At 38.5% G+C, this 24,754-nt stretch overlaps 2 protein-coding genes and 1 long non-coding RNA gene across 3 annotated transcripts in view; all 3 read right to left on the reverse strand.

Annotated features, from left to right (window-relative positions):
* Positions 1 to 24,754, reverse strand: part of LOC308690179 — a 1,067,189-nt gene that overhangs the window by 924,449 nt on the left and 117,986 nt on the right. The window lies entirely within an intron of this gene.
* On the reverse strand, positions 6,931 to 12,239 carry LOC308689249 (uncharacterized protein). Its single transcript, XM_081362902.1, has 2 exons — positions 12,158 to 12,239; positions 6,931 to 8,495 (listed from the first exon to the last, which is right to left on the reverse strand). The coding sequence occupies exon 2, from the start codon at positions 8,445 to 8,447 to the stop codon at positions 7,533 to 7,535; it is 915 nt and encodes a 304-aa protein (XP_081219028.1). The 5' UTR covers positions 8,448 to 8,495; positions 12,158 to 12,239; the 3' UTR covers positions 6,931 to 7,532.
* LOC308689392 (uncharacterized protein) lies at positions 21,217 to 24,700 on the reverse strand. The gene is made up of 3 exons (XM_081363041.1): positions 24,488 to 24,700; positions 24,079 to 24,171; positions 21,217 to 23,875 (listed from the first exon to the last, which is right to left on the reverse strand). The coding sequence occupies exons 1-3, from the start codon at positions 24,551 to 24,553 to the stop codon at positions 21,569 to 21,571; spliced, it is 2,466 nt and encodes an 821-aa protein (XP_081219167.1). The 5' UTR covers positions 24,554 to 24,700; the 3' UTR covers positions 21,217 to 21,568.

Consider the following 24,754-nt stretch of genomic DNA (forward strand, 5'->3'; position numbering starts at 1 on the left):
ATGGTCTGTCTTTGATCTTATTGATAATGTTCTTTTATATGCGCAATTTTGTTTAAAATAAGCATAATATAGTTTTGCACTATAAATGAATAATGTCTGTTTAAATCCTGTTCAGTTTCTTCAATTTTCAGAAAATATGATATTGCATATTCAGTTGTTTCTCCTCATCTACCCTTATTAAGAGTGAATGGTGTTCAGTTTCCAGAAGATTAAATAACCAGTTCACTAGAAACAATGATAAAATACTTACAATATCCAGTTACAGCAGTAGGAAACTCAGTGAAGTGAAGATCAGAGACTCAGTGAATCTTCTGCAGGATTCATTATTGAGATCGTACTGTCGTGCTGCAGTCATAAAGTCTGACTAAAGCAGTAAATCATGGGAGTTTTATAATTAATTATTAAATTAATTACATTTATATAGTGCCTTTTGGGGGGGGGGGGGGGGGTTATTGTGACCACGGGGAGTTAGGACAAAAGCACTCGATCGCGACCTTAAACAAAGTATGCAAAGGATGTAAGCATACTGTAAGGAGATCAGAGAAAGTCACACCTTCAGGTTTTGCGTTCACACTTAAATCAGGCGTTGATGATCATGAACGATGAGCACTGAATTAAAGGAATGAGGCAGAAGAGCAAGAGCATCATAGAAAAAAGGTGACGGCCTCAGTTATAATGATTTTACATTTGTGTTCACACACACCTAAAGAGAACAGAATGTGTGGATTGATCTGTGAGATTCTTGCTATGAGAGTTTTCATTCGCTGGACGACAGTCAATGCTGACTGATGTGGAGAATCACTATTGTGTAGTTTCTCAAAGTGTTTTATGTGTTGTTGAACGGATCTCACAAGAGTTGTGTCTGGATGAACCCAGCATTGAGCATTTGGAAATAAGTCCTCAATATCCAGACACATTGGGCCCTATTTTAATGATCTAAGCGCATGGTCTTAGGCCGTGTCCGAATCCACTTTTACTAGTTTAACGATAGGAAAAATGGTTGGTGCATGGTATAAAAGGGTTGTCCCTATTCTTATTCTTAGTAATGAGTGTGTTTTTGGTGTAACGTGCAATAAACCAATCAGAGTCTCATCTCCCATTCCCTTTAAAAGCCAATTGTGTTCGTGCCATGGCGGATTTGCTATTTGCATGGCAGAATTTGCAAGAATGCTGAATGCTTCTCCAGAGCACAAACGGATCTGCTCATGCGCGAGATTAAGGCAGACCATCTACAGGACAAGCCGGATTCCACCATATCTTTATGTACACAATAATAATCTTTTACATTGTAATCCTTTTATTTTTAATATTTGGCATGTATGTGTGCTGCTGTGCATCCCTTTGGGTGTAATAAGCAGAGTGTACGCGCGTTGTGGACCCACCTATAGGCACATATTAATAATGCACCCTTTAAATAAATAAAAAAAATATATATATATTTTTGTCTCAAAATAGCAACGCACCAATAACGCGCCTGAACACACCTCGTTTTCAGACCAGCACGCCCATGGACGCACAAATGGGCGCAAATGGATTTGCTATTTAAACAACATGAGAATGATAACTGCGTCGTGCAGAAACTGGCAAAAAAAAAAAACTGTACTAAAAAAACTATATTATCTGACACATAACAATTACATAACATAGGTGAATAACTAAGTCATGCAATGTGAAATAAGTTCTATGCCCTATGCACATACCTTAAAAGGAACACTCCACCCATTTGCATTAAGCTTTGCAATGTTAGAAACCCAGTCATACTATTGAATGGTCGTGCAACATTTTCTCATTTTCCCCTGAGACGAGAGAAATCTGTATTTACTTCTTTACACCTCCTCCTACAATGACGCAAAAATCGTCATTTTGCGTCATTGTAGGAGGAAGTGTAAGAGGGGGGATTTCTGTTAAGACTACAAGCACTAGGCTAGTTCCAACCCTTTCAAACCCGCCCATAGGGGGTTGGACCTAATGCGCTAACAGACCTATCACAGATCAGTGCCAGTGCGTTTGATTTCACCGGCAGAAACCTGCATGTCCGGCCATCGAGATCGTCCAAAATGTCCGGGATTCAGCTTTGCTTTCTGCGGTCGCCATTCATTGTTTACATGCACACCTTTTGTTTCAGTCTACCTGAATTCATTCCGATTGGTGAGTCTGAATGTAGTGTTTACATGAACTCTAAACAAGTGATCGGTTGATGTGCGTTTTACCATTGCTAAGAAAATACCCGCTCCTCCGTGAGAGATACAAGACCAGTGTCTCACAGGTGTCGGTCATCAGTAATCACGCCACCGGCCTCGCCTCGTTCTCCCGCGGCCCTAGTCTCGTCCTGCTCGCCACAGTAAACACAATGAATGGCGACTGTAGAACGCAAAAGCCGAATCCCGGACATTTTGTGCGATGCGATCTCAAAAACCCGGGCAGACTCACGGAGACTAGTTAGCTTTATTGTTTACAACTGCTCTCTAACCAGTAGGCGTGGCTTGGGAGTGGCCTCGTAGAGCAGCGAAGCAAGTGCATTCTGGGAGTTGTTGTCTTTCATCCACATGAGCCAAAAATCATTTTCTGGCTTTTCTCAGTCTAGAAAGCTCCAAATTAAAAAATAATTTCACATTTCTTTTACATAAATGACCCAATTTAAATACACATTCATCTTTCCAGAGGTGGAGTATCCCTTTAAAGCTGCAGTCTGTAACTTTTAGCGCTCTTGCGGTTAATAAACAGTCTTGCTCAAGAACATTCTCTCTGTTTATGTTCATGATGAGTCACGCAGGTACTGGGCTACTCCGCCGTGTTACGACCCGAACCAGTCTAAAATAGTCTGGATATACACTTATTATAGGTGTACCGTAGAGATTCAGGATAAGACAAAAACTTGGTTTGGAAAATGGATTCATGATGTACTCGCTCATTATATGAATGTTGTCAATTTTACACAAATTTGACATTTGCAGTAGGCCTATATGCAGCTCAGTCATACTTTTGATAAGCAGGGACAATTCGCGACTTTACATGCTTAGGAGTTCAGATATAAAAAAGCTGACTCGTTAGGTAATGTTTACGCATTGAAATCAGATGGTGGCGCGGTGGCTTCACTTGTTGTGATGTCATGAGCAATACAGTTGTTTATTAATAGCTAAGTTTGAATGGCGTCTTAAATATAACTGCAGTAGAAGTTATTTGGACTTGCATTGTCTGTTGTAGCCACGTACAACAGCCATGTAGGCTCACTATTGGCTGACGCTGGTCATGTGTGTGATGTGCGAGCCTACGTGGTGACGTACAACACAGAAGCGCTGAGCTGTTACACTACGTGAATTCACTCAATGAAAAAAACAAAAATAACAACTTTATTCAACTATTAATTTTCTTCTGTGTGGGCACACAGAAGAAAATGAATAGTCGAATAAAGTTGTTATTTTGGGGGTTTTTTGCGCACAAAAAGTATTTTCGTCACTTGATAAACTGCCACTGTAGTCACTTGGACTATTTTAACAATGTCTTTACTAACTTTTCTGGGCTGGCAAGTTTCGATCCCATAGAAGCCTATGGAGGAGTGATCCAGCTCTCAGATTTAATCAAACATATCTTGAACGAAAGTATTAAGGGGTTGGAACAACATGAGGGTGAGTAATTACTGACAGAATTTTCATTTTTGGGTGAACTAACCCTTTAAGCTGTATCATATCTTTAATACATGTTTCCCCAAAACGTTCTTAGTTAACTATACCTTCTGTCATACGTTAGGAAAGTTGGTTTACTGAATCCCTCTTAGCTTTACCTTATCACTGTTAACAGTTCACTCCGCTAATGGCCACCACTGCAAAAAGCTTCTTTACATCTCAGTCTATACGAATTTAATTCTGAAGTTGTAAAACATCCAGTTAGGCTAATACAAGTGTTTCCATACAAAGAATAAAATTGTCATTACACTGATTGTTGTTAGCTTTTAAATTATATTATCCAAAGGTACATAAGTTGGCAAACCATTAGGCAGTAAAGGCCTAGGAGTCTATTTAAAGGGAATGATTGTGGTGGGGAGTTTGCTCAAACTATGGCAGAGATACAGCGAATAGTTGTGCTAAATCAAAGACAGTGCTGTCCGCAGAGCCCTTTCAAAGGCCAGTGAAAGCATACTGCCAGATAGTGTAGTGGGTTGATTGCGCACTCTTCCCAAAATTATACCAAATAACCAGTGTTGGATTTATTTAGCAATAATTTTTATAATATCCCATGATACCTAATAAATGCAATATCAACTGGATTGCTTCTTTTATAAAGAACATATCGCTTTCTCACATAACGCAGCCCCTGCATGAGTGAATAATTGATTCTCTAGCCATTGATATCAACCAATTCAGCACCACCGCCACAGACAGCATCTGGTAATGTCGCACTTAAGAAAGTATATCTTAAGCAACCTCCTATGGTATAGTTCGGGGAACACGACTATAAATGGTATACCTTTAGTTAAGTTATACCTTTAGAGTCTTCGTAGCACTCTAAGAGACAACGTTGTCGGGAAATCGAGCCCTGGTCAGTGATGGAAAGCAGGTGCCATTTTCCAGCTTTGCATGTAGTTTTGAGTTTTGAAAAACAAGAGTCATGAGACTTCCCAGGCCAGCCAACGTCAAAAACGTAACGTACAGGTGGTCAACCAAGCCCTGTAAAAGCACAATGTACCACCCCTTTCTGTTGTAATAATCAGTGTTAAAGCTAGAGGGAGCTATGATGGGAATGTGTGTTCCATCCAGAGAAACAGACTTCTCTTCAAATCTTGAGACTATGGACTTGACTTCTTCAGAGTTTGGCATCCTAATAAACTTTCTTTTCAGTTGGCAGAGTGTAATGTCTTAATTTGGTTTTTAGTAAATATTTAAAATAAACTTGACATGATTTTATAGAACTGGCTTCTTGTAATAAACACACTGGAATAAAGTGTGTATAAATAACTTAAACATTACCGGTATGTCATCGCGTGCAGAAATGAAGGTAATCTTATCTAACACTGATATTACAGTGGCCAGTCTGTACAGTTTACAGGATCTTGCTCTTCTTGTTGATTTTATTATTTTATTTCTTCACTGGGAATAATTGGCATTCAACAAGCAGAATACGGACACACTAGCCAGAGCTTCTGCAGTAGTTCACGTTGTCCAAAACACAGAAGGAAAAGCATTGTAGAAAAAATATTATCGGCAATCACAGACATTCGCATTCCGACGAGATTAGATTTCTTAGAGGACTGCTGAGTTTGCCGAAAAACAGTAGGTAATTTTCTTCTGGAATATTTACAGAGGTTGTGTGGAAAAAACACACACAGATTTGGCAGATTCAGACGGGTGTATTGTTTACTTATAATGTTGGTTAATTTTTTTTTTATCACAATAAAAGTCATATTTGCAAACATGGTTATTTTCCACCCTGTATTTTTATACTACAGTGACCTTCTATGTCAAAGAGCAATTGACATTTTATTTTTATTATGCCATGACTGTTTAAATAAAAAATTTTTTTAAAGAAAATGTAAAGTGTGCTCCTTCCTTCACAGGAGCACACTTTACAAAGCAGAGCAAGAAGGGCTGCCTGATCAGGATGTGCTTTAAGTTTCAGAGGTTTACAAAGACTCAACAGACATTGCACTGTTCATACCACAATGGCAACGGCAAAGTCCCACTGGTTGAGTCTGCTCTTGGTAAAGTCCTTGCACACTTCTCCCATAACGTTCGCATGTAAAAAAATAAATACGACCTCGCGTTGTGTTAATCACATTTACACACTGCCTCCGAAACTGTCGTCTGTCATAAATTCGGATCGGGTTCAATTATCTGCGTTTTCAGCATTTTGAGAGGTGTTCTAACAATTCAGAGCCACTGTACAAGCGAACGCCAAAATCCTGTTCAGGATCAATTGGTTCACGGAAAGTCTTCTTTTTAATATACAGCTCCAGTATTGCTAGCAAAGCATCTAACTGAGCAACTGACATGCTGATGTAAACTTTGAATATCTCAGGATAATCCCGCAGCTCTTTGATAAGGAGGCGGAACTCTGCTTCCTCTCTATGCAATCTCAGGATTGGATGGACCCAATATTTCCTCTTTCTTTTTCTCTTTTTAAGAAGGAAGAGGACAACAAAATCACCCTTACTGCTTGAAGACTCCATTTTATATTGACTCGATTTTTTCGCAACAGATTAATTAATACGCATTGGACTCTGTGCAAGGTTTCTGTGCGTGAAATATTTTTAGGATGACAAATACCAAAAAAAAAAAAAAAAAAAAACTTCGGAAATTTCGGAGTTGGTGTGCAAGAAACTTAAGAAGGCAGTCCCATCTCCTTCCAGCATCGACTGCCAGTGAGCCGGACAGTAATTTTCCACCCATCATTTCTACCCTTAGATAGGTACAGGCTTGAGCCTACCAGCTGCAGGTTGGGTGAAGTCACCAACAGCAATTATACTGTATCTTCAATCACTGGAGACTACATTGGACATGGCCAGAAGAATAAGAATCATTGAACCCTGTAGCCATTATGGAGTATTGCAGAATAATAGAGACTAACTTCTTGCCTTGTGGGTTTGTCATCCACCTTGATGCCCCCTGGTCAGGGTCGTCACGTAATGATGTTGTGTTTGACCCAACAGAAAGACCGCACTGTGGCCTGCTTGGAATAAAATGCCTGAATGCTGTAGCTATCTAAAATTGCACAGTAGCACCATGGAACTAAAATCGCAGCACAGCTACTACTGGCAGATCTAAGACTAGCTCTTGATTACAGGAATGGAGTGGTGTGATTTTGTTGTTTTTGCAGAAGACGACATGGTAATTCAGCGTATATACAGAGACAATAGAGTAGCCAGAATAATTAGAGAGAAAGGAGATTACTTCTGTTTCTATTTTTACATGTAAGCAGAGTCGTTACAGTCAGCGTTTTATAGTTTTAATTGTTAACTTGAACATAAAAAAAATGCAACATTTGTAAAATAAACTTTGTTACAAAACGTTTACAGGAGTTACAAGCTCATTTAAGGGAGAGGGAATTTTTTCATATACAGAAACTAATACACAGGTTGAGTAAAAGGTGAACTCTCGCTTTAAATTCAGGGGTGTTCTAAACCTGCTAGTGGAGAGCTACTGTCCCACAGAGTTTAGCTCCAACCCCAAACAAACAAACCTCAACCAGCAAACCACCAACCACCAAATTAAAGTGTTTAGGGTTTCTTGAAAATTACAGGCAGGTGTGCTTGATTGGGGTTGGAACTGTAGTCTGCAGGACAGTGGCGCTCCAGGGGCAGGGCTGAACACCACTGCTTTAATTTAAAGGACAAGTTTGCTGATTTTCAACCAGCTTTGCATTGTTAGAATGTCGACAGTATACGTAAAAGAACAATGTTTAATCTTTCTCCATTTTAGCTGTACTGAGAGATATGTCTGTTTATTTGTCAGAAAAACCCTGCCGGATGACACAATGTGGAGTTTTGCTGACAAATAAAGACTTTGGTTTCACTCATCTTGGAGTCAGATGGGGATGTCTCAGGTAGGGGACATCTTGGTCGATGGTCTCAAACATTTGCTCTTTGCGTGGGTATTGTGATTCCACGCAAAAAGAGAAGGGACAGTTCCCCTTTTAAGTTTTCTTAGTGTCCTAGTAGTCAAAACAAAATCATCTCGTTGGAAATGTACACTACACACTCTAGTGTTTTTTGTAGGACTGAAGTTGTCCCTGCGAATATTGGCTAACCACTGAGCCCGAATGTCTGAGTCAATCGGGAACGCATGAAAGCTTATGACGGAGTTATAACGAGATGAATTAGCACATTGGGGTACACAGCAATGTAACGATGATCTTCTCTCCTGTCGCTGATAGATTATCTTGTCCTTTTTTACTTTAAACCCGCTCATATTCGCTCTTTTCTCTTCCCTTACAGTGTTATTACGATCGGAAGTAAGCATGCACACACTTGCTTCCGGGAAGTTTAAGCACGCCATCTTGTGCACCGAGCCCATAAACGCCATCTTTGTTTGTTCCTCTGCATCTTCTTGTTTCACTCGGAATGTTTCTTCAATCCTCATGTCTTCACTCTCTTCTTTATTAAACGCCATCTTTGTTTGTTCCTCAGTAACTTCTTGTTTCATTCTGAATGGTTTATCAATCCTCATGTCTTCACTCTCTTCTTTAATAAACGCCATCTTTGTTTGTTCTTCTGCATCTTCTTGTTTCACTCTGAATGGCTTATCAATCCTCATGTCTTCACTCTCTTTTTTAATAAACGCCATCTTTGTTTGTTCTTCTGCATCTTCTTGTTTCACTCTGAATGGTTTATCAATCCTCATGTCTTCACTCTCTTCTTTAATAAACGCCATCTTTGTTTGTTCTTCAGTTTCTTGTTTCATTCTGAATGTTTCTTTAATCTTCATTTCTTCAATCTCCTCTTTAATAAATGCCATCTTTATAATAGTGTCACATGGATCTCAGCTGCTTCACCTGGAGTTTTTCTGTGTGTTTGGACAATAAGATGAGAATAATTAACAGAAAGAAAAATAAATACAAACTAAATCTCTGTGACTCTTCACTGGTAAGAGTCAGTAAGAGTGAGAGTTAGTGGCCTTAAACCTGATTAGCTATAAAGAAATTGTATATTATTAAGAGAAAGCAAATTGTACAGACATATCATATTTAGTTACTTATAATTTATATATAAAGGATTTGATTAATTTAACTTGATTAAGTTTCTCTCATCACTACTTACCAGTGACCAAGTTCGTGTTCATAATAAACTGATTCACGATATAGGGAGGCGAAATATGACGCACCTTTTCTGTTACTCGTGTATGGATGGGCTTTACTGACAAACAATGACGATCATTAATGTTATTATGTACAGCATTACAGTGTTACATTCAATAATAATTAAATAATTTCACAGTTCTCTATACTATAGATTGTATAAACAGTTAAAGTATTGTCCCGAATATAAGATGATGGTTTTTTTTCTTGGAAATACATCTAAAAAAATGGGGTCGTCTTATATTCGGGGTTTAAACTTTTATGTCAATAATACACCCGAAAAAAATAGGGAGGGCCAAATACGTTTAAAACGGGTGTTTCCGCCCAGAACTGATAAATACAACTGAGTCATCAAACAACTCATTAAGCAGCTATGAATTACAGTGTGTCAGAGTGTAATGTTAGAAGATGGCGTGCCCAAAAAGACAGTTTTAAAGAAACACGCCTACTTTTTGGGACTTTAGCTTATTCACCGTATCCCCCAGAGTAAGATAAGTCCATACATACCCTTTTCATCAACGTGCGTGCCGTAACTCTGTCTGACGCACCCACCGCTAGCCTAGCTTAGCACAAAGACTGGAACGGCTCCAGCTAGCATACTGCTCCCAATAAGTGACAAAATAACATTTTCCTATTTACATGTTGTGATTTGTATAGTCACAGCGTGTACAAATAACAAGGTCACATGAGACACAGCCATCTTCTAACTGTATACATACTGGGAACTATTCTAATCGCTTATTCTAAAAAGAATATCAAGTAGCCTGTAAGTTCGAATAAGACAAATCCGACATATAATGATGGCTGTGTTAACGGTAAAGCGTCCGTCATTTAACAAATTTTTAAAACACAAAAGGATAATAAAAAATACTTTCTGACATTTTGACAGAAAAAACACAAGCAAGAACAAAATTTAAACTTAGCCCGTCAATTTTCATTTTACAATTATCTTCTCTCTCTCTCTGTGCGTGCGTCCGTGTTTGTGAGAGAGAGCTCGCACAGCACTGAGACAACGGTAGCCTACTTTGTAATCCATAAGTAACTAACGCGTTAGTTTTCATACAAAATAAATATGTAACATAAATAGGTACTTTAGTTATTATTAACACAATAACGTAACACATGCAGGCTATGTTTCTCAACACTGAGAATGAATAAATAAACGCCTGTTTCTCCAGATTCGCGCTTATCAGTAATCAGGGGTGCAAACACATGTATGGTCAAAAAAGAGAGAGGTAATCGAAGCCCTCGTCCCGCGGCAAATATCCAGATACTACATTGCCACCCTCCCCAACCCACCGTACCCCCTATAGGCACAGAGTCAAATGAAATTTAGAAAAACTATCTTGCACTTCTTCTTCTTGCTTTACTGCTACTTCCTGAAAACAATTTCACCTGATGATTTGAATAGCTCTTTTTGTAAATAATTAATAATTCTAGGATGATTGGGGTAATTGTGTAGGGTAGGCCTAGTGCATCTGCATAGAAACTAAAAAACAAAATACAAATATAAATATAAATACAATAAAACACAAATACATGAGAAATAAAGCAGTGCTTTATGTTTTTCAGGTAAATTAACTATTAAGTATTAATACAGTTTATCTTTTGACAAAACGTGATTTTTCTCTTTCTCTTTTGTTGTTTGATTAACTTTGGTGACACAAACAGCTGCAGGTATATTGGGTGCTGTCCCTTTAAGACGAATGCACGTATCTAATACTGGTAATGACACGCATCCGTTTTATTTTGACTGCATTTACGGGGAAACTCGTTAAAACGGACACTGGATTATTTTTTCGAGCACATGTCTGTTCAAACTCAAATAGATAAGAAAGAAAAGGGAATTCGGTGTTCACGAACTTCACGTGCTGTCTGCGACTGCGTGGCTCGAGATCTGTGCGCCGACAGACCATCTACATTTGGATGTTCAACATAATATATATAGCCTGATACAGCAAAGACAACGTCGGCAGTATTGACGGCAAAATAGGCTACAGAATATTTCGTTCTGTAGGCCTATTGACAGGGGCAATACTTGAAAATCGATAATTAGGCCTATTTTTTAAATTACAATTATATATGCATTTGTCAAAACCGAGAGACTTTCAAGCATCAAAATGTAATTTATTAATATGTATTTGCGCCTTCTATTTTGTCTGAAAACTTCCAACACTCTTGCGTGTCGCTGAAAAATAGGCGTCGGTTGCGGTTCTATTTCTAGCACGCGGTTTCGGCGCGGTTTGAGAAGTGTGTGTGTCACGCAGGCATTGTGCTCTAACACAAGCTCTAACCAGTTAACATGAGAGCCGACATAAAAACGGACACTCCACGCCACGCAGGGAGAAATGTGATGCAGTGGCAGATCCAGAGTGAGACAGAAACACTAGTGGTTCACGCTTGCGCACATACTGCTGGTTTGACGCGCAGCGTTCTGATTCGCTTATTTCCTATTTACTCTCAACCCCCCCCCCCCTCTTAAAAAAACTCTTCGGATCTGCACGATTCACACAAGTCACCCAAACTGACGCGAAAAAAGCGGGAGGCGCCGAAAAGCGCGCTGTTTGCACCCCTGAGTAATCCACAAATCACACTAAGCCATAGTGATTTAAATTTTATTTAGATTTATTGTTCAGCATTACTTGAGTATTTTATAATTTGCATGGCTGAATGATGTCTTCCTCTTATCTGAGTAACCATTAATGAATGACGGAGTATTTTAAGATAATCCATGCGATCACTCCCGTGTGATAAACGAATCCAGATTAAGATAACTCAATTCAATATTTCAACTTTCCACATCCACCACAGGCCGTTTACCTTCTAACTCTGTACTGTCCTCTAAAATCAGTCCGACGGCGGGCCTCGGGAGTGGAAGGGGGATCAAGCGGGATTCTTTATTGCTGTCGATTTTCAGTCCCTTTTTAATGATAGGCCTTACGCATCTGTCAATCATTCCTCGCTTGCTATTTGGGAAATGAACCCAGCGCTATGATTGGTCGAACTCCGCTTATTTTGCTGTTGCTTGATTTGAGGACTGCGCGTGCAAAGGCGTCACCAGGTTTTTGCGTAGTTTAGAGTGAAAAATCGTACAAGCGTACTTTGAGCCCAAAATGCGTATCCGCTATGCAAAATGCGTACAGGTTGGCAGGTCTGCAATATCCTCAAAGTGGCCGCTTTGATGCGGCGTAAGAATGATGCGTAATGAATTAGTGATTGCCCTACGACTTCAGGGAGAAACTGCAGTTTTTATGTATAAGTTTATATTGTCTTTTGGATTTTAATATAGAAGTTACATCGCTTTCTACTAGCCTACAATAAGTGTCCAAAGAGGCATTCCTACCCTTAAAAGGAACAAATGTGGATTTACCTCTAAAAACAGTCCGATGTTGTTCAGTCGATTGATAGTCTTTCATAGATGTGTCACAACCACCATCGCCCGAGGATAAATCGGACACAGAGACTCCGGAGTCCAGTGAGTGAGCTTGCTCTTCTTTATTTAACTCTGAAATATAATAATATAGCACATGCTGTCTTTTCAGTGCTATGTGATCAAAGGAAAAAAAAACATTCATATCCCTTGGATCAGATTAGCAATGCAGATCAAACACTTGTGTTTTTTGACATGCCTACATATATGTCACTGTACATAATAGAGGTGAGAAATCAGTCACAGTGAAATCTACTAAATGAGAACTTCGAGTTTTCATTTTTGTTATATTCAGGGTCATCTTATATTCGGAACAATACGGTAATATGGATTTATGCTGCCTTCACTTTTGAAGTTGTGATTACGAGCTCATTGCATTCAAATTTTGTCTTGAGAGGGCGTTCATGCCCAATTTTTTAACTAGGAAACTATAATTCCGATAGCACATGAAGGCAGCATTAGACACTTTAAATACAAACCTTTCCTTAGCCGAATTGAATCACAGGAGCGTGGCGCAGCCTTATGATGTCATAACATCAGACCAAAATAAAAGTCTTTTCCACACACTGAAATTATAGAAATTTACATAAAGAGACCACATAGAAATAATATAGAAAACACATACAAATAATATTAAAATCATCCAACCCCTTTCACAGATACCAAAAGAAATCAATAACACTGAGCTTTTTCAAAAGATTCTGGCTCAATTACCTGCTCTTTATTAATACCAACTACAGAGCATTTGTAATATTCTCTGTCAAGGATAAAGTCAAGTATCATGTTCTTCATATTACAAAGGATTAGAAAGACCTTTTGAATATTTCAAACTGGTTAAGAATTTGTAGATCAAAATTACATTTGAGGAATTAAAACAATTCATTTAGTCTGTCTGAAATGAACACAAATTAAAATGTTTAAATTAATAATTTCTTGTAAATGCTCATGAAATCTGGTTTAACTTTCCTCAGATTATCTTTATTAAAATTAGGCTAGCAGTCTGGAATTTGTGTTGAAATGTGACTAATATAAATAACAAACATAATTTTAGTCCCTGTAATAATAGATACAAACTAAAAAGTAACAAATATTGAATACGGATTGAATGGAAATGAACATATGGTCTGTCTTTGATCTTATTCGTAATATTCTTTTATACAAGCAATTTTGTTTTTTACAAACATATTTTTGCAGGATAAAGGAATAATGTTCACTGAATAATGCCTGTTCAGTTTCATCAGTTTTTTTTTAAATACGATATTGCATATTTAGTTGTTACTCCTCATCTACCCGTATTAAGAGTGAATGGTGTTCAGTTTCCAGAAGATTAAATAACCAGTTCACTAGAAACAATGATAACATACTTACAATATCCAGTTACAGCAGTAGGAAACTCAGTGAAGTGAATCTTCAGCAGGATTCATTATTGAGATCGTACTGTCACGCTGCAGTCATCAAGTCTGACTAAAGCAGTGAAACATGGGAGTTTTAAAGACATTTTAGGAGGCTGTCCTCACAGGTGAAGACAAAAGTACTCGATCGCGACCTTAAAGTCCGCGTGACCCGGAAGTTGCAAACGACTTTTCTCAATAGGGTCTGGCTGCAGACTTACGGCAAAGAGTATAGAAGTAACAAGAGGCGAAACTCAATAGAACGTTCCATTGCAACAAACTCACCCATGCGCAGAGCTGCAGCTCCGCCATCTTGGACTGAACGCAACACAGCTGTCATAGAATTGAACGATACCGGGTTCAAATTCAAAAGCGGTTAAATGAACTAAAAAAGTAGTTTATAGTTTTTAATATCTCTAGAGCAGACATCCCATGTCTCCCGGAAGAACCGGGAGTCTCCCGCATATTGATAGCGGCTTTCTGATGCCCGCAAATTAGCTAAAACCACCCGGAATCTAGAGCGAGCGAGCAAGAGCGTGCAGCTCCAAACCGTAGAGCACACGGCAGAAAGGGTGAGGGAGCGAGATATCAACATATCAACCTAAAATGTGGAACACAACTTGTTCAGATTTTTTGCTTTCATTTTCTTGCAGTTCTAGAGTAAAATATATTTTGTATAAAATATAAATAATTATATTTTTTAAATTTGTACATTTTAATAAACTCAAACTTATATAACTTTTTTCTATTTCACTTTCATAATTTATTTCACTTCAACAATAATCTGACAAATTAAAACAAGACCAACCATATGTCTAAATTCCAAAGCATTCTTGAATTACAACCATTTAAGTTTGGATAGTGATTTTCATGTTTATGCGAAAAAAAGGTGACAGGTAAAGGGTTAATTTCGTGATAACAATGAATTAATAAAGCGGTCATTTGCCAGGTTAGGTGTTCATATATCTCTGAAAGTATGCGATTTAAAAAGCCCATTTCGAGTCTTGACAATTTCGACCAAATACATTAGCAAACTGTTACTGCGGTTATGGGATAGCTTACATTAACGTTACTTTACCTGTTATCGTTGACGTTAGCTCACTTTAAAGTTCATAAAACCTTTTCTACTTTACCTCTCTGGATCTTTAGGGAATCTATGAGATGCTAGTTGATTGGTTGTACACTGGTAAGTTGTTGCAGTTGATGGCAGAACACTGTTTTCTTTGTTTCCAATTATTTCCAGACATATTGTTAATGCTGTACAGTAGTTGTGCTAACGGTAAAGTCGTTGGTTCAGTCCAAAATGGCGGCCGCGCTACCGAAGCGCCACCTAGTGGCTGTTGTCAAAACTGCAACGGAGTTTCGCCTCTTGTTACTTCTATACTCTTTGCTTACGGGGCGAGTGGAGCTCCACTCAATAGCGGAAATACTTTTCTCCAGTGTTGTGACGTATTTCCCAGTGAAAAGGAATAGGCTTGTTTGAGATCAGCAAAATCTGCGCAGAATCGATCACCGGTGATCAGCGCGAGATGCATGCCGGTTAGAAATGTGTCCGAGTGCGGTCCGCCTTGCTCCCCTGCTGAAAAAAACAATAGAAACCATTACAGAATTGCTAATGGTTTTAATGGTTGTATTGGAAACTGTATTGGGTTTGATGGAAACCGTAATGGTTCTAGTGGGTCTCTATTGGTAATTTGTTTTCTTCTATTGGTGGCATGTTTTGTCTATTTGTCTGTATTGGTTTTAATGGAAACTGTAATGGTCCTAGTAGGTCTCTATTGGTAATTTGCTTTCTTCTATTGGTGGCTTTTTTTTTCTATTGGATACCATTAAGGTCCAATAAAATACCTTTGGCAAGGTTACATGTTCTACTGGACACCAGTATGAACCATTAAGACTCCAATAAATTTAGTGTTTTCTTTGGTTTGATGATAATGATTTAATGTAGGCTATACACATAGTTAATGCTAATGCAGATTTTTTTTTTTTTTTTTTTGCAATTATTACAACAAAAATATATTTAAAAATGACTTTTGTATTATTATTTTTGTTTATGTTTTGGAATGAAAAAAATAAAATAGCCTAAAATACTTGGCTATTGCCCGCCAATATACGTAAAGGAGCACATTCACACAATGTACAAACTATAAGTGTTTGTAACTATATTAAACGTTATTAAATGAAATCGGTTCAGCAAGTTTGTTTTTCCGTCAAAAGAATAACTTACTCTAGTTACGACTTAATGCGGAAACGATAGAGCACCAACACTATGGAGGTAGATTTGTGTCTTTATTATTCAATCAAAAAAAAGGTTGCTTCAATCAAAAAATATATTTTCAATCAAAAAAACCCGTTTCAATCAAAGAAAAAAAGTGTTTGAATGCAAAAATATATTTGAGACTCAAAAAAATGCATTTGAACACTATTTTTTTTTGCTTGAAAATGTTTTTTTTGATAGAAGTGAAGGTTTTTTTGTTTGAAGCAACTTTTTTGATTGAAGTATTGTTGTTTTGTGTTTGGGCCATATTATGGGTAGGACATTTGTGTCTTTATAATTCAATCAAAAAAGAAGTTGCTTCAAACAAACAAAACATATTTTCAATAAAAAAATCACTTCAATCAAAAAATAAACCTTTTCAATCATAGAAAAAATGTTTTTGAATGCAAAAAAATATTTGAGATTCAAAAAATTGCACTTGAACACTTTTTTTTTGATTGAAAATGTTTTCTTTGATTGAAGTAATCTTTTTTGTGTTTGGACCATGTTATGGGTAGGACATTTGTGTCTTAATTATTCAATCCCAAAAAAGTTGCTTCAATCAAAAAAAAAACATTTTCAATCAAAAAAAAATAATTTCAATCAAAGAAAAAACTGTTTAAATGCAAAAAAAAAAAAATCATTTGAAGTGTTTTTTTTTTATTGAACTTTCTTTTTTTTTGAATGAAGTGAAAAAAGTTTTGAAGTCGTTTTTTTTTTAAATCATTTTGACACAAACGTACCGCAGTGGGGGCGGGTGCTTCCCCATTGGTCAGACATGCTTGAGTGACAAGTGTCTACACCAACGACGTCTTTCTGACAAGCAAGTCATGGTCGCCACTCGCCAGCGAGCCAGGAAGCAGTGGTGGAGTTGTTGGTAAGTAGATAAAACCGTATTAAAATGATTGGTGTCACGTTATTAGCCTACTCTGTTTGATATTTCGATTAAACATACAGCTTGCTAACTTAGCTCACGTTGACTAATTTGTGTGATGGTGTTAGATATCTGACGCCTCATATTGTCAGGCAGGCTAGCAGGGTGCGCTAACGGCTAATTGAATTGTTTATTTCACTTAAGTAACGTTACAGAGGCTTGCTATGTGCTAGTGCTATATTGTGTTATAATACGTAACGTCATTAGTGGTCAAACAACAGTCCACAGGCCAACTGTTGCCCACAGCGCTGCCTGTTTAGCAGCAACAGGTCATGCAGAGCCTGAGTCTATCTTCTCACACAGCCCACAGGATTACAGCTATTTGACCGTCCCGCTCTCTCTCTCGCTCACGGGTAGTGGTCTCCCCACCATCACAGTCAAATGCTCGCAGACACAGAGGCAGATGCTGTTATTTTGAGAGCGGGGCTTACATATGCCGTCCCGTACGGAAAATAATGTTGCATACCACCGGTAACATGAATATATATTCCGTTGCTCGGTGCGCAAACTAGCTGTGTCAGGCATTATTTATAAGTAGCCTAATGTCCTGCACAACTCCACATGGAAAACTGGCAGTTCAATGAAGTGATGCTTATTGTCTGACATAGTGTACAAGTAGTTACTAGCTTAAAGTATTGTGCCAATAATGATCCTTCTGGTAAATTTGGCATTCAGTTGAGACACAAAAGCTCTTAGTTTAATGAAAATCTTTGGAAAAGAAGACAAGATGGTTTGTTTAATTAGTATTCATTTATTTAGATTTCTAATATCATATAGTATTGTCCTGTCAACCCATTACAAGTCTTGCCTTATTCAGTGTTGATTTATTGACATGTTTATGTAAGATGTTTTATTAGAAGGTGTCACTATGTCAGACAATAAGCATCACTTCATTGAACTGCCAGTTTTCCATGTGGAGTTGTGCAGGACATTAGGCTACTTATAAATAATGCCTGACACAGCTAGTTTGCGCACCGAGCAACGGAATATATATTCATGTTACCGGTGGTATGCAACATTATTTTCCGTACGGGACGGCATATGTAAGCCCCGCTCTCAAAATAACAGCATCTGCCTCTGTGTCTGCGAGCATTTGACTGTGATGGTGGGGAGACCACTACCCGTGAGCGAGAGAGAGAGCGGGACGGTCAAATAGCTGTAATCCTGTGGGCTGTGTGAGAAGATAGACTCAGGCTCTGCATGACCTGTTGCTGCTAAACAGGCAGCGCTGTGGGCAACAGTTGGCCTGTGGACTGTTGTTTGACCACTAATGACGTTACGTATTATAACACAATATAGCACTAGCACATAGCAAGCCTCTGTAACGTTACTTAAGTGAAATAAACAATTCAATTAGCCGTTAGCGCACCCTGCTAGCCTGCCTGACAATATGAGGCGTCAGATATCTAACACCATCACACAAATTAGTCAACGTGAGCTAAGTTAGCAAGCTGTATGTTTAATCGAAATATCAAACAGAGTAGGCTAATAACGTGACACCAATCATTTTAATACGGTTTTATCTACTTACCAACAACTCCACCACTGCTTCCTGGCTCGCTGGCGAGTGGCGACCATGACTTGCTTGTCAGAAAGACGTCGTTGGTGTAGACACTTGTCACTCAAGCATGTCTGACCAATGGGGAAGCACCCGCCCCCACTGCGGTACGTTTGTGTCAAAATGATTTAAAAAAAAAACGACTTCAAAACTTTTTTCACTTCATTCAAAAAAAAAGAAAGTTCAATAAAAAAAAAACACTTCAAATGATTTTTTTTTTTTTGCATTTAAACAGTTTTTTCTTTGATTGAAATTATTTTTTTTTGATTGAAAATGTTTTTTTTTTGATTGAAGCAACTTTTTTGGGATTGAATAATTAAGACACAAATGTCCTACCCATAACATGGTCCAAACACAAAAAAGATTACTTCAATCAAAGAAAACATTTTCAATCAAAAAAAAAGTGTTCAAGTGCAATTTTTTGAATCTCAAATATTTTTTTGCATTCAAAAACATTTTTTCTATGATTGAAAAGGTTTATTTTTTGATTGAAGTGATTTTTTTATTGAAAATATGTTTTGTTTGTTTGAAGCAACTTCTTTTTTGATTGAATTATAAAGACACAAATGTCCTACCCATAATATGGCCCAAACACAAAACAACAATACTTCAATCAAAAAAGTTGCTTCAAACAAAAAAACCTTCACTTCTATCAAAAAAAACATTTTCAAGCAAAAAAAAATAGTGTTCAAATGCATTTTTTTGAGTCTCAAATATATTTTTGCATTCAAACACTTTTTTTCTTTGATTGAAACGGGTTTTTTTGATTGAAAATATATTTTTTGATTGAAGCAACCTTTTTTTTGATTGAATAATAAAGACACAAATCTACCTCCATACAACACACGAGTAAAAGTATGGGGGGCCGACCAAGATGGAGGTGCGAACGGATTGAATTTTCGAGCTCTCAGAACCAACTTTAGTTAAGAAGGATAGAATCGAATTTGGAAAGATCTTTCCAGTTGAGCAAAAGTGTACATCATTTTGACAAGTTTTTCTTTTTTGCTTCATATTGTTACTGCAAAATGCCTAACGCAGAGGTTATTGTCTTCTAACTGATGGTGTCGCCAGCCATAGGCGCCTCGCACCCACGGAAAATGCCGAGCACCCACGTGTGCCAGACTGCCAGTAGGCTACATTCATTTAAAATTAAATATTGCAGTTGGTGCTATGTGAAGCGTCTGTCACACTGTGAGTCGCTGTCAGTGGCCTGCTCCATATCCTATCCACCACAGCGTTTCTCGGATGAAAACGCCTATTTGACCCGCTCTGTACGCAGAGACACGTTCCTCCTGAAGAATTAACCGCAATGGTGAGTCAACAAATCTAATTTTTACTGTGTGGACTTGTGTGACAGAGTCCTGCACGGGTTCGTGTTCCCGCGGGTGACCCGCAAATTTTGCTCAAACTGGTGCGGGTCGGATCGGACACGGGGGAAAGGTCTAAACACGGGTTTAAAACAATCACGTGCAAACGTAAAAATATATGCACATTTTTAGGAACACATCTGCAAAAATATGCCTGTATTTCAAGTTAATACAATAATTTAAAATCCACGTCAGTTTATTTGTGCCCACGCCCTCCCAGTAGCCTACTTTCACTTTTAAAAAGTCATCATTACCGCGCGCGCGATCTGCTTGGACTCGTCGAGATGGATGCTTGATGAAAAGAATAGCTAGTGGAGATGGTAAAGTTGTCGAACAAAACTGAAGAAAACAATGTTGTGAAAGGCTTTGCTGCATGCATTTTCGTGTTGGATAGCCGCAAATGTGGAACTTCATCGCCGAGGAAGCACGCAGATAACTGGTAAACCAAGCAGTTCTATCGAACAGTATTTTTTAACACTGTTAAGTGCTAAATGAATAAATGTAAATGTAAATGTTAAGTAGGCTATGTGTGGTGTGCAGGGCGTGTTTGAACCCAAAATTGTCAGATAGGCTAGACGAAATTGCGTGGCAGATATAGTGTTGTAGCCGCGTCTGTTCCACTGGTAAAATGTTATAAGGCTACTCAGTTTTGTGGTAACGTACAGCCATGTTCTTCATGTATCGGCCTTTTGACAGCTTCGGCTGAAGTTGTCCTTGTGTTAATGGTCGTGTGATAACTTCTGTATGATCTGGCAATAAACAATAACATTTTTTGTAAGTGTGTCTATTATAGTCTAAACTGATTTTATTACGGTTGCGGGTCGGGTGTCGGTTCTATTTCAAGCGGGTCGGGTCGGTGCGGATTTAAATTAGTGCTGCTGTCTAGAAAACGGGTCGGGGGCGGTTTTAAGCACTGCGGGAACGGGCGGTGCGGTTTTACAAAATCGGACCCGTGCAGGACTCTGTTGTGTGACATTGATTCTTAATTTCCCACGAAGCTGATCTCGGTTACGTGTCAGTTAAACTTTTCATCTCCAATCCTGTCTGTATTTGTGCGAAGTGGCGCTGGCCTGAGTTGAAAGATAGCCTACTTTACGGCTTTATTATCAAGTAGGCCTAAATGTGTGTGTGTGTGTGTGTGTGTGTGTGTGTGTGTGTGTGTGTGTGTGTTCGTGTCGGCCGCTGTCCATTTCCTAAGGTTCTGAAATGCAAACATTTTTTGACTAGCCTACTTGATTTCTTTTTTTTTTTTTTTCTTTTTTTTTTAAAGAGCGTGCGCCCATGAGCACCCACGGAAGAAAATCGGCGCCTATGAGGCCAGCTACATCTCTGCATGGCTGCACATCGGTCAGACTTTGCCCACCGGTTACACTTAAACTAATAGAGAAACTCTCTGTTCAAACTTCAATTTAGCAGGCTTGTAGAAAAAAAATGCAATCGGACAGGTAAACAGAAGGAGGTTTTTTAAATAATACACATAATGCATGATATTACTTTGGACATTACTTTATTAAGATTCCTATTTAGGCTTCGTGGTATAATACCACTATAGTTATTTAAAACACTTACATCAGGTTGCTTTAAAGATAAAGATAAAAAGGAGTGAATCAAATATAATATTTTATGAAAGCCAAATAGTACAAAAAAAGAATGGCTCAAGAACATTTACCTGCCATTTATGTTTGTTGCCATACATACTGCATTTTACTTACAAGCACTTGTACATACAAAACATCTTTAGATAACATAACTTGACTTAACATCAGCCACACACACACACAGACACACACACACACACACACACACACACACACTCACACTTGCGTGTCTGGCAAGGGTTTGTTCTAGTCCCTCTCAAAAATGTTTGGAAAACTGCAAATGTATAGTTTGTCTTCCACTTTGATACACATGCATTTACCCTGAAGGCAACTAACAGGAACTAATTCTGTCTTGGATGATTCCCAGCATTGCACAATGGAAATGTGTGGAACAAAACCACAACGTTGTGGTAGTGGAAATACTGGAGCTACCTTAAATGTTGTTAATAATAATGCTATGTGATCATCCGTGTCAGAGAAAGAAATAATTTTATTGATTACCCCACATGTTCCATCTGTTAGTTTCACATAGCTTTCATCTCGTCTCTGAGATAGGGTGTAGTCTCCGCTAGTATACACCAGACCACCTTTGATCATGCGCTTATGCACTACAACTTCATCAGGTATGCACACGCGAGGGGCACAGAAGGCAGCCCGTTCTTCCTGTGTAACAACATGCACGCTCCCATTGTCAAGTAGCGTAGTATTGTCACATTTGACAGTATTTTGGACCCTTGGGTACTTGTTCAAATCAGAACAGAACCGTAACACCTCTTCTTTCACCGTGTACTTGGATGAGAAGTAAGGAATTGATCTAAATAGAAGAAACTTGGTAACTATCTGACTAGCCACTCCTTTTGTTCCTTTTACCAAAGTCAGGAGTTTGCCATTTGCGTTCTCGAAAGGAAATGCAGAATGTGTCCACAATGGGCCCCACAACTTGACTGACTTGGCAAGATGACTGAGAAGGTGAATGTTAAATGTCATCTGTGACTCACCATATAAAATCTGAAACCTGAACATGAAGTCAAGCAACAAGATCTCAGCTCTGTTGATTTCACAAGGTTTTAGTTCAGCCTTCAGTAACAGATAAATGGCTGATACAAGTAGGCCAAGATGTTGCAAGTACTTTTGGGGAAGAAGTCCTTCAAGACATGGTAGGCTGTAGAACAGGAGCCAGGATCGCCACTCAGAGGCTTTCCAGTGCACCCTATCTGACAACCCTCTAGGCAGTCGAGTAATCAGGTGTGGAGGTTGGATACCAACAATTCTAGCATCGATCTCTCTCAAAGTGGCAGGGCTGCCTACATAATATGGCTGGGTGGATGAAGAAGTATCAACCAGGAGTCTAGTAATCTGTCTTGAAACCCCCAGTAAGACTGCATGCATGTAGTCTGGGACAAACCCCCAGACAACATCAAAGAATGGCAAGTTGATTAGTGGAGAAGGACCTTTTATGCCCCTAATATTTGTCCCACCTTCTACAGCCAACTCCATATCCCTAACCATTTCCTCATTTGTTCTGTCACAATAGTCTTCTTCTGAAACTGGATACTTCACTACCCTATCAACCAGCTTCCCAGGATGCAGACAGAATCCGCAGCCATGATATCCATTAAACTGGGTAGTGTTTTGCATCAGCGGTCTCGCTTTGGAATCGACACTACAACAGAGGCCAACTATTTTGCTGTTAATAACAGACCCTTCTTTATGCCATGTGACACCAGTGTCAGCTAGGGTCTTGGCCTGGTCCACAAATGACTTGAGAAAGATTTCCATCACAGGCTCTTTTGGCCCAAACCAAAGGCCAGCAAGCAATACATTCTTAAACCTAAGTTCAGGGGGAAGCTCATTGATCATTATGTGGATGGGCCATATAGAGAACTTTGAAGAATTAAACACAGGGCTTCCATCTGAGTTGAATATGTATGATAGGTTGTGAGAATCTGAGAGGATCTGATTTGGGCCAGACAAATGTCTGTACTTCTCCCCATCATAGATGTCTGACAACACCTCATTATGACTCTTTTGCCTATCAAACCTATAATTCAAATGGGCACTCGCTTCTGTGCTTTCAAGCAGAGTCTGAATTTGTGGGGCAAGAGGAACATTGATAAAGAAGTTACCTCCATTCATAGAACCAGAATCAAAAGTGCTGCCACATGATCCACATTCATCAATTTGTTTGTCACTGATCTCCTGGACTGTTCCTATGTTGAAGTAACATTTTTCGCAGTAGAACTGAAATTCTACTCCCTCACAACTGTTTTTAAACACTCTGTTAAAAAGATACTTGGATCGAGGTACAACTTCTTGCCCAAACAATTTATTAATCAACTGCAGTAAATCATGTAACTGGCAACCAGTTATTTTATGCTTTGCTGCATGGCTCATAATCATGAGCATTGCCTCAGCTTTTGTGGTAGTTCCTGTGGCAGACAAAGCAGTGTCCATGTCAGGCTGTAGGTCAATCATTGACAGGGGATCAGTGTTCTGCTTCGTGCTGCCTGTCCTATGGTCTATCTCAGACTCTGACTCTGTTCCACTGCATGCCTTTAAAAAAGCAACATCTTTGTTAAAGGTATTGTTGTGTGTAGGTCTGCTCATACACATATTCACGCAGGTTCATAGTTATATTTTTTTAAACGTACAGACCCTCCAAAACTATACATTTATAATTGAAAACTTAAAGAAGTACATGTGTACCTGAGAGAGAGGAAAAAACAATTATCAGAAAAAGCTAAACTAGTACTCACATGTGTTTCTGAAGGTCTACTTGAGCCTGGTGCAATGTCTACCTCACTACTGTACTCATCTGTCATCAGTTCAGCTGTTTTCCATTGACCATTCTGACAATAATGTTATAGTTATGTTACAATCATGACATCCGTGTTACAATCATGAAATCTATGTAACAATCATGACATCTATGTAACAGTCATGACATCTATGTTACAATTGTTACAATCATGACATCTATGTAACAATCATGAAACGGTTGTATTTTTATAAACTTATGTTAACAAAGATTAATAAATACTGTAACAAATTAGATCAAAAAGTTTTTAATGTCGAGAGAAACATTTCAGTCAAATTGGTTTTAAAACTTGTGACTAGTAGTGTACATGATAAATGTTTATTAGAACAAGCTAAACTAGTACTCACATGTGTTTCTGAAGATCTACTTGAGCCTGGTACAACGTCTACCTCACTACTGTACTCATCTGTCATCAGTTCAGATAATTTGCATATGGAGTTGAGTGTTGTTATCGTGGCTGCTTCACTTTCTGGACCATTCTGATAATAATGTTACAGTTATGTTACAATCATGACATTGCACTAACAGCAAGAGTAACTGCGAATAATTGTACTTCATCTGACTCTGTAGCTGCCTGTTTCCATGCTTATTTTTTGAATGTGTAACGTTATGGT

This window comes from Scardinius erythrophthalmus (assembly GCF_964197995.2).
Source record: "Scardinius erythrophthalmus genome assembly, chromosome: 4".
Lineage (NCBI taxonomy): Eukaryota > Metazoa > Chordata > Actinopteri > Cypriniformes > Leuciscidae > Scardinius > Scardinius erythrophthalmus.

What these genes read in the sequence shown, in the direction of transcription:
- LOC308689392 (XM_081363041.1), bottom strand. Translation starts at nt 24,553, where the DNA reads ATGACAGATGAGTACAGTAGTGAGGTAGACGTTGTACCAGGCTCAAGT. An exon ending in GTAGATCTTCAGAAACACAT is followed by an intron (nt 24,172 to 24,487) that starts GTGAGTACTAGT and finishes CATTATTGTCAG; the next exon opens with AATGGTCAATGGAAAACAGC. An exon ending in GTAGACCTTCAGAAACACAT is followed by an intron (nt 23,876 to 24,078) that starts GTGAGTACTAGT and finishes GCTTTTTTAAAG; the next exon opens with GCATGCAGTGGAACAGAGTC.
- LOC308689249 (XM_081362902.1), bottom strand. Translation starts at nt 8,447, where the DNA reads ATGGCATTTATTAAAGAGGAGATTGAAGAAATGAAGATTAAAGAAACA.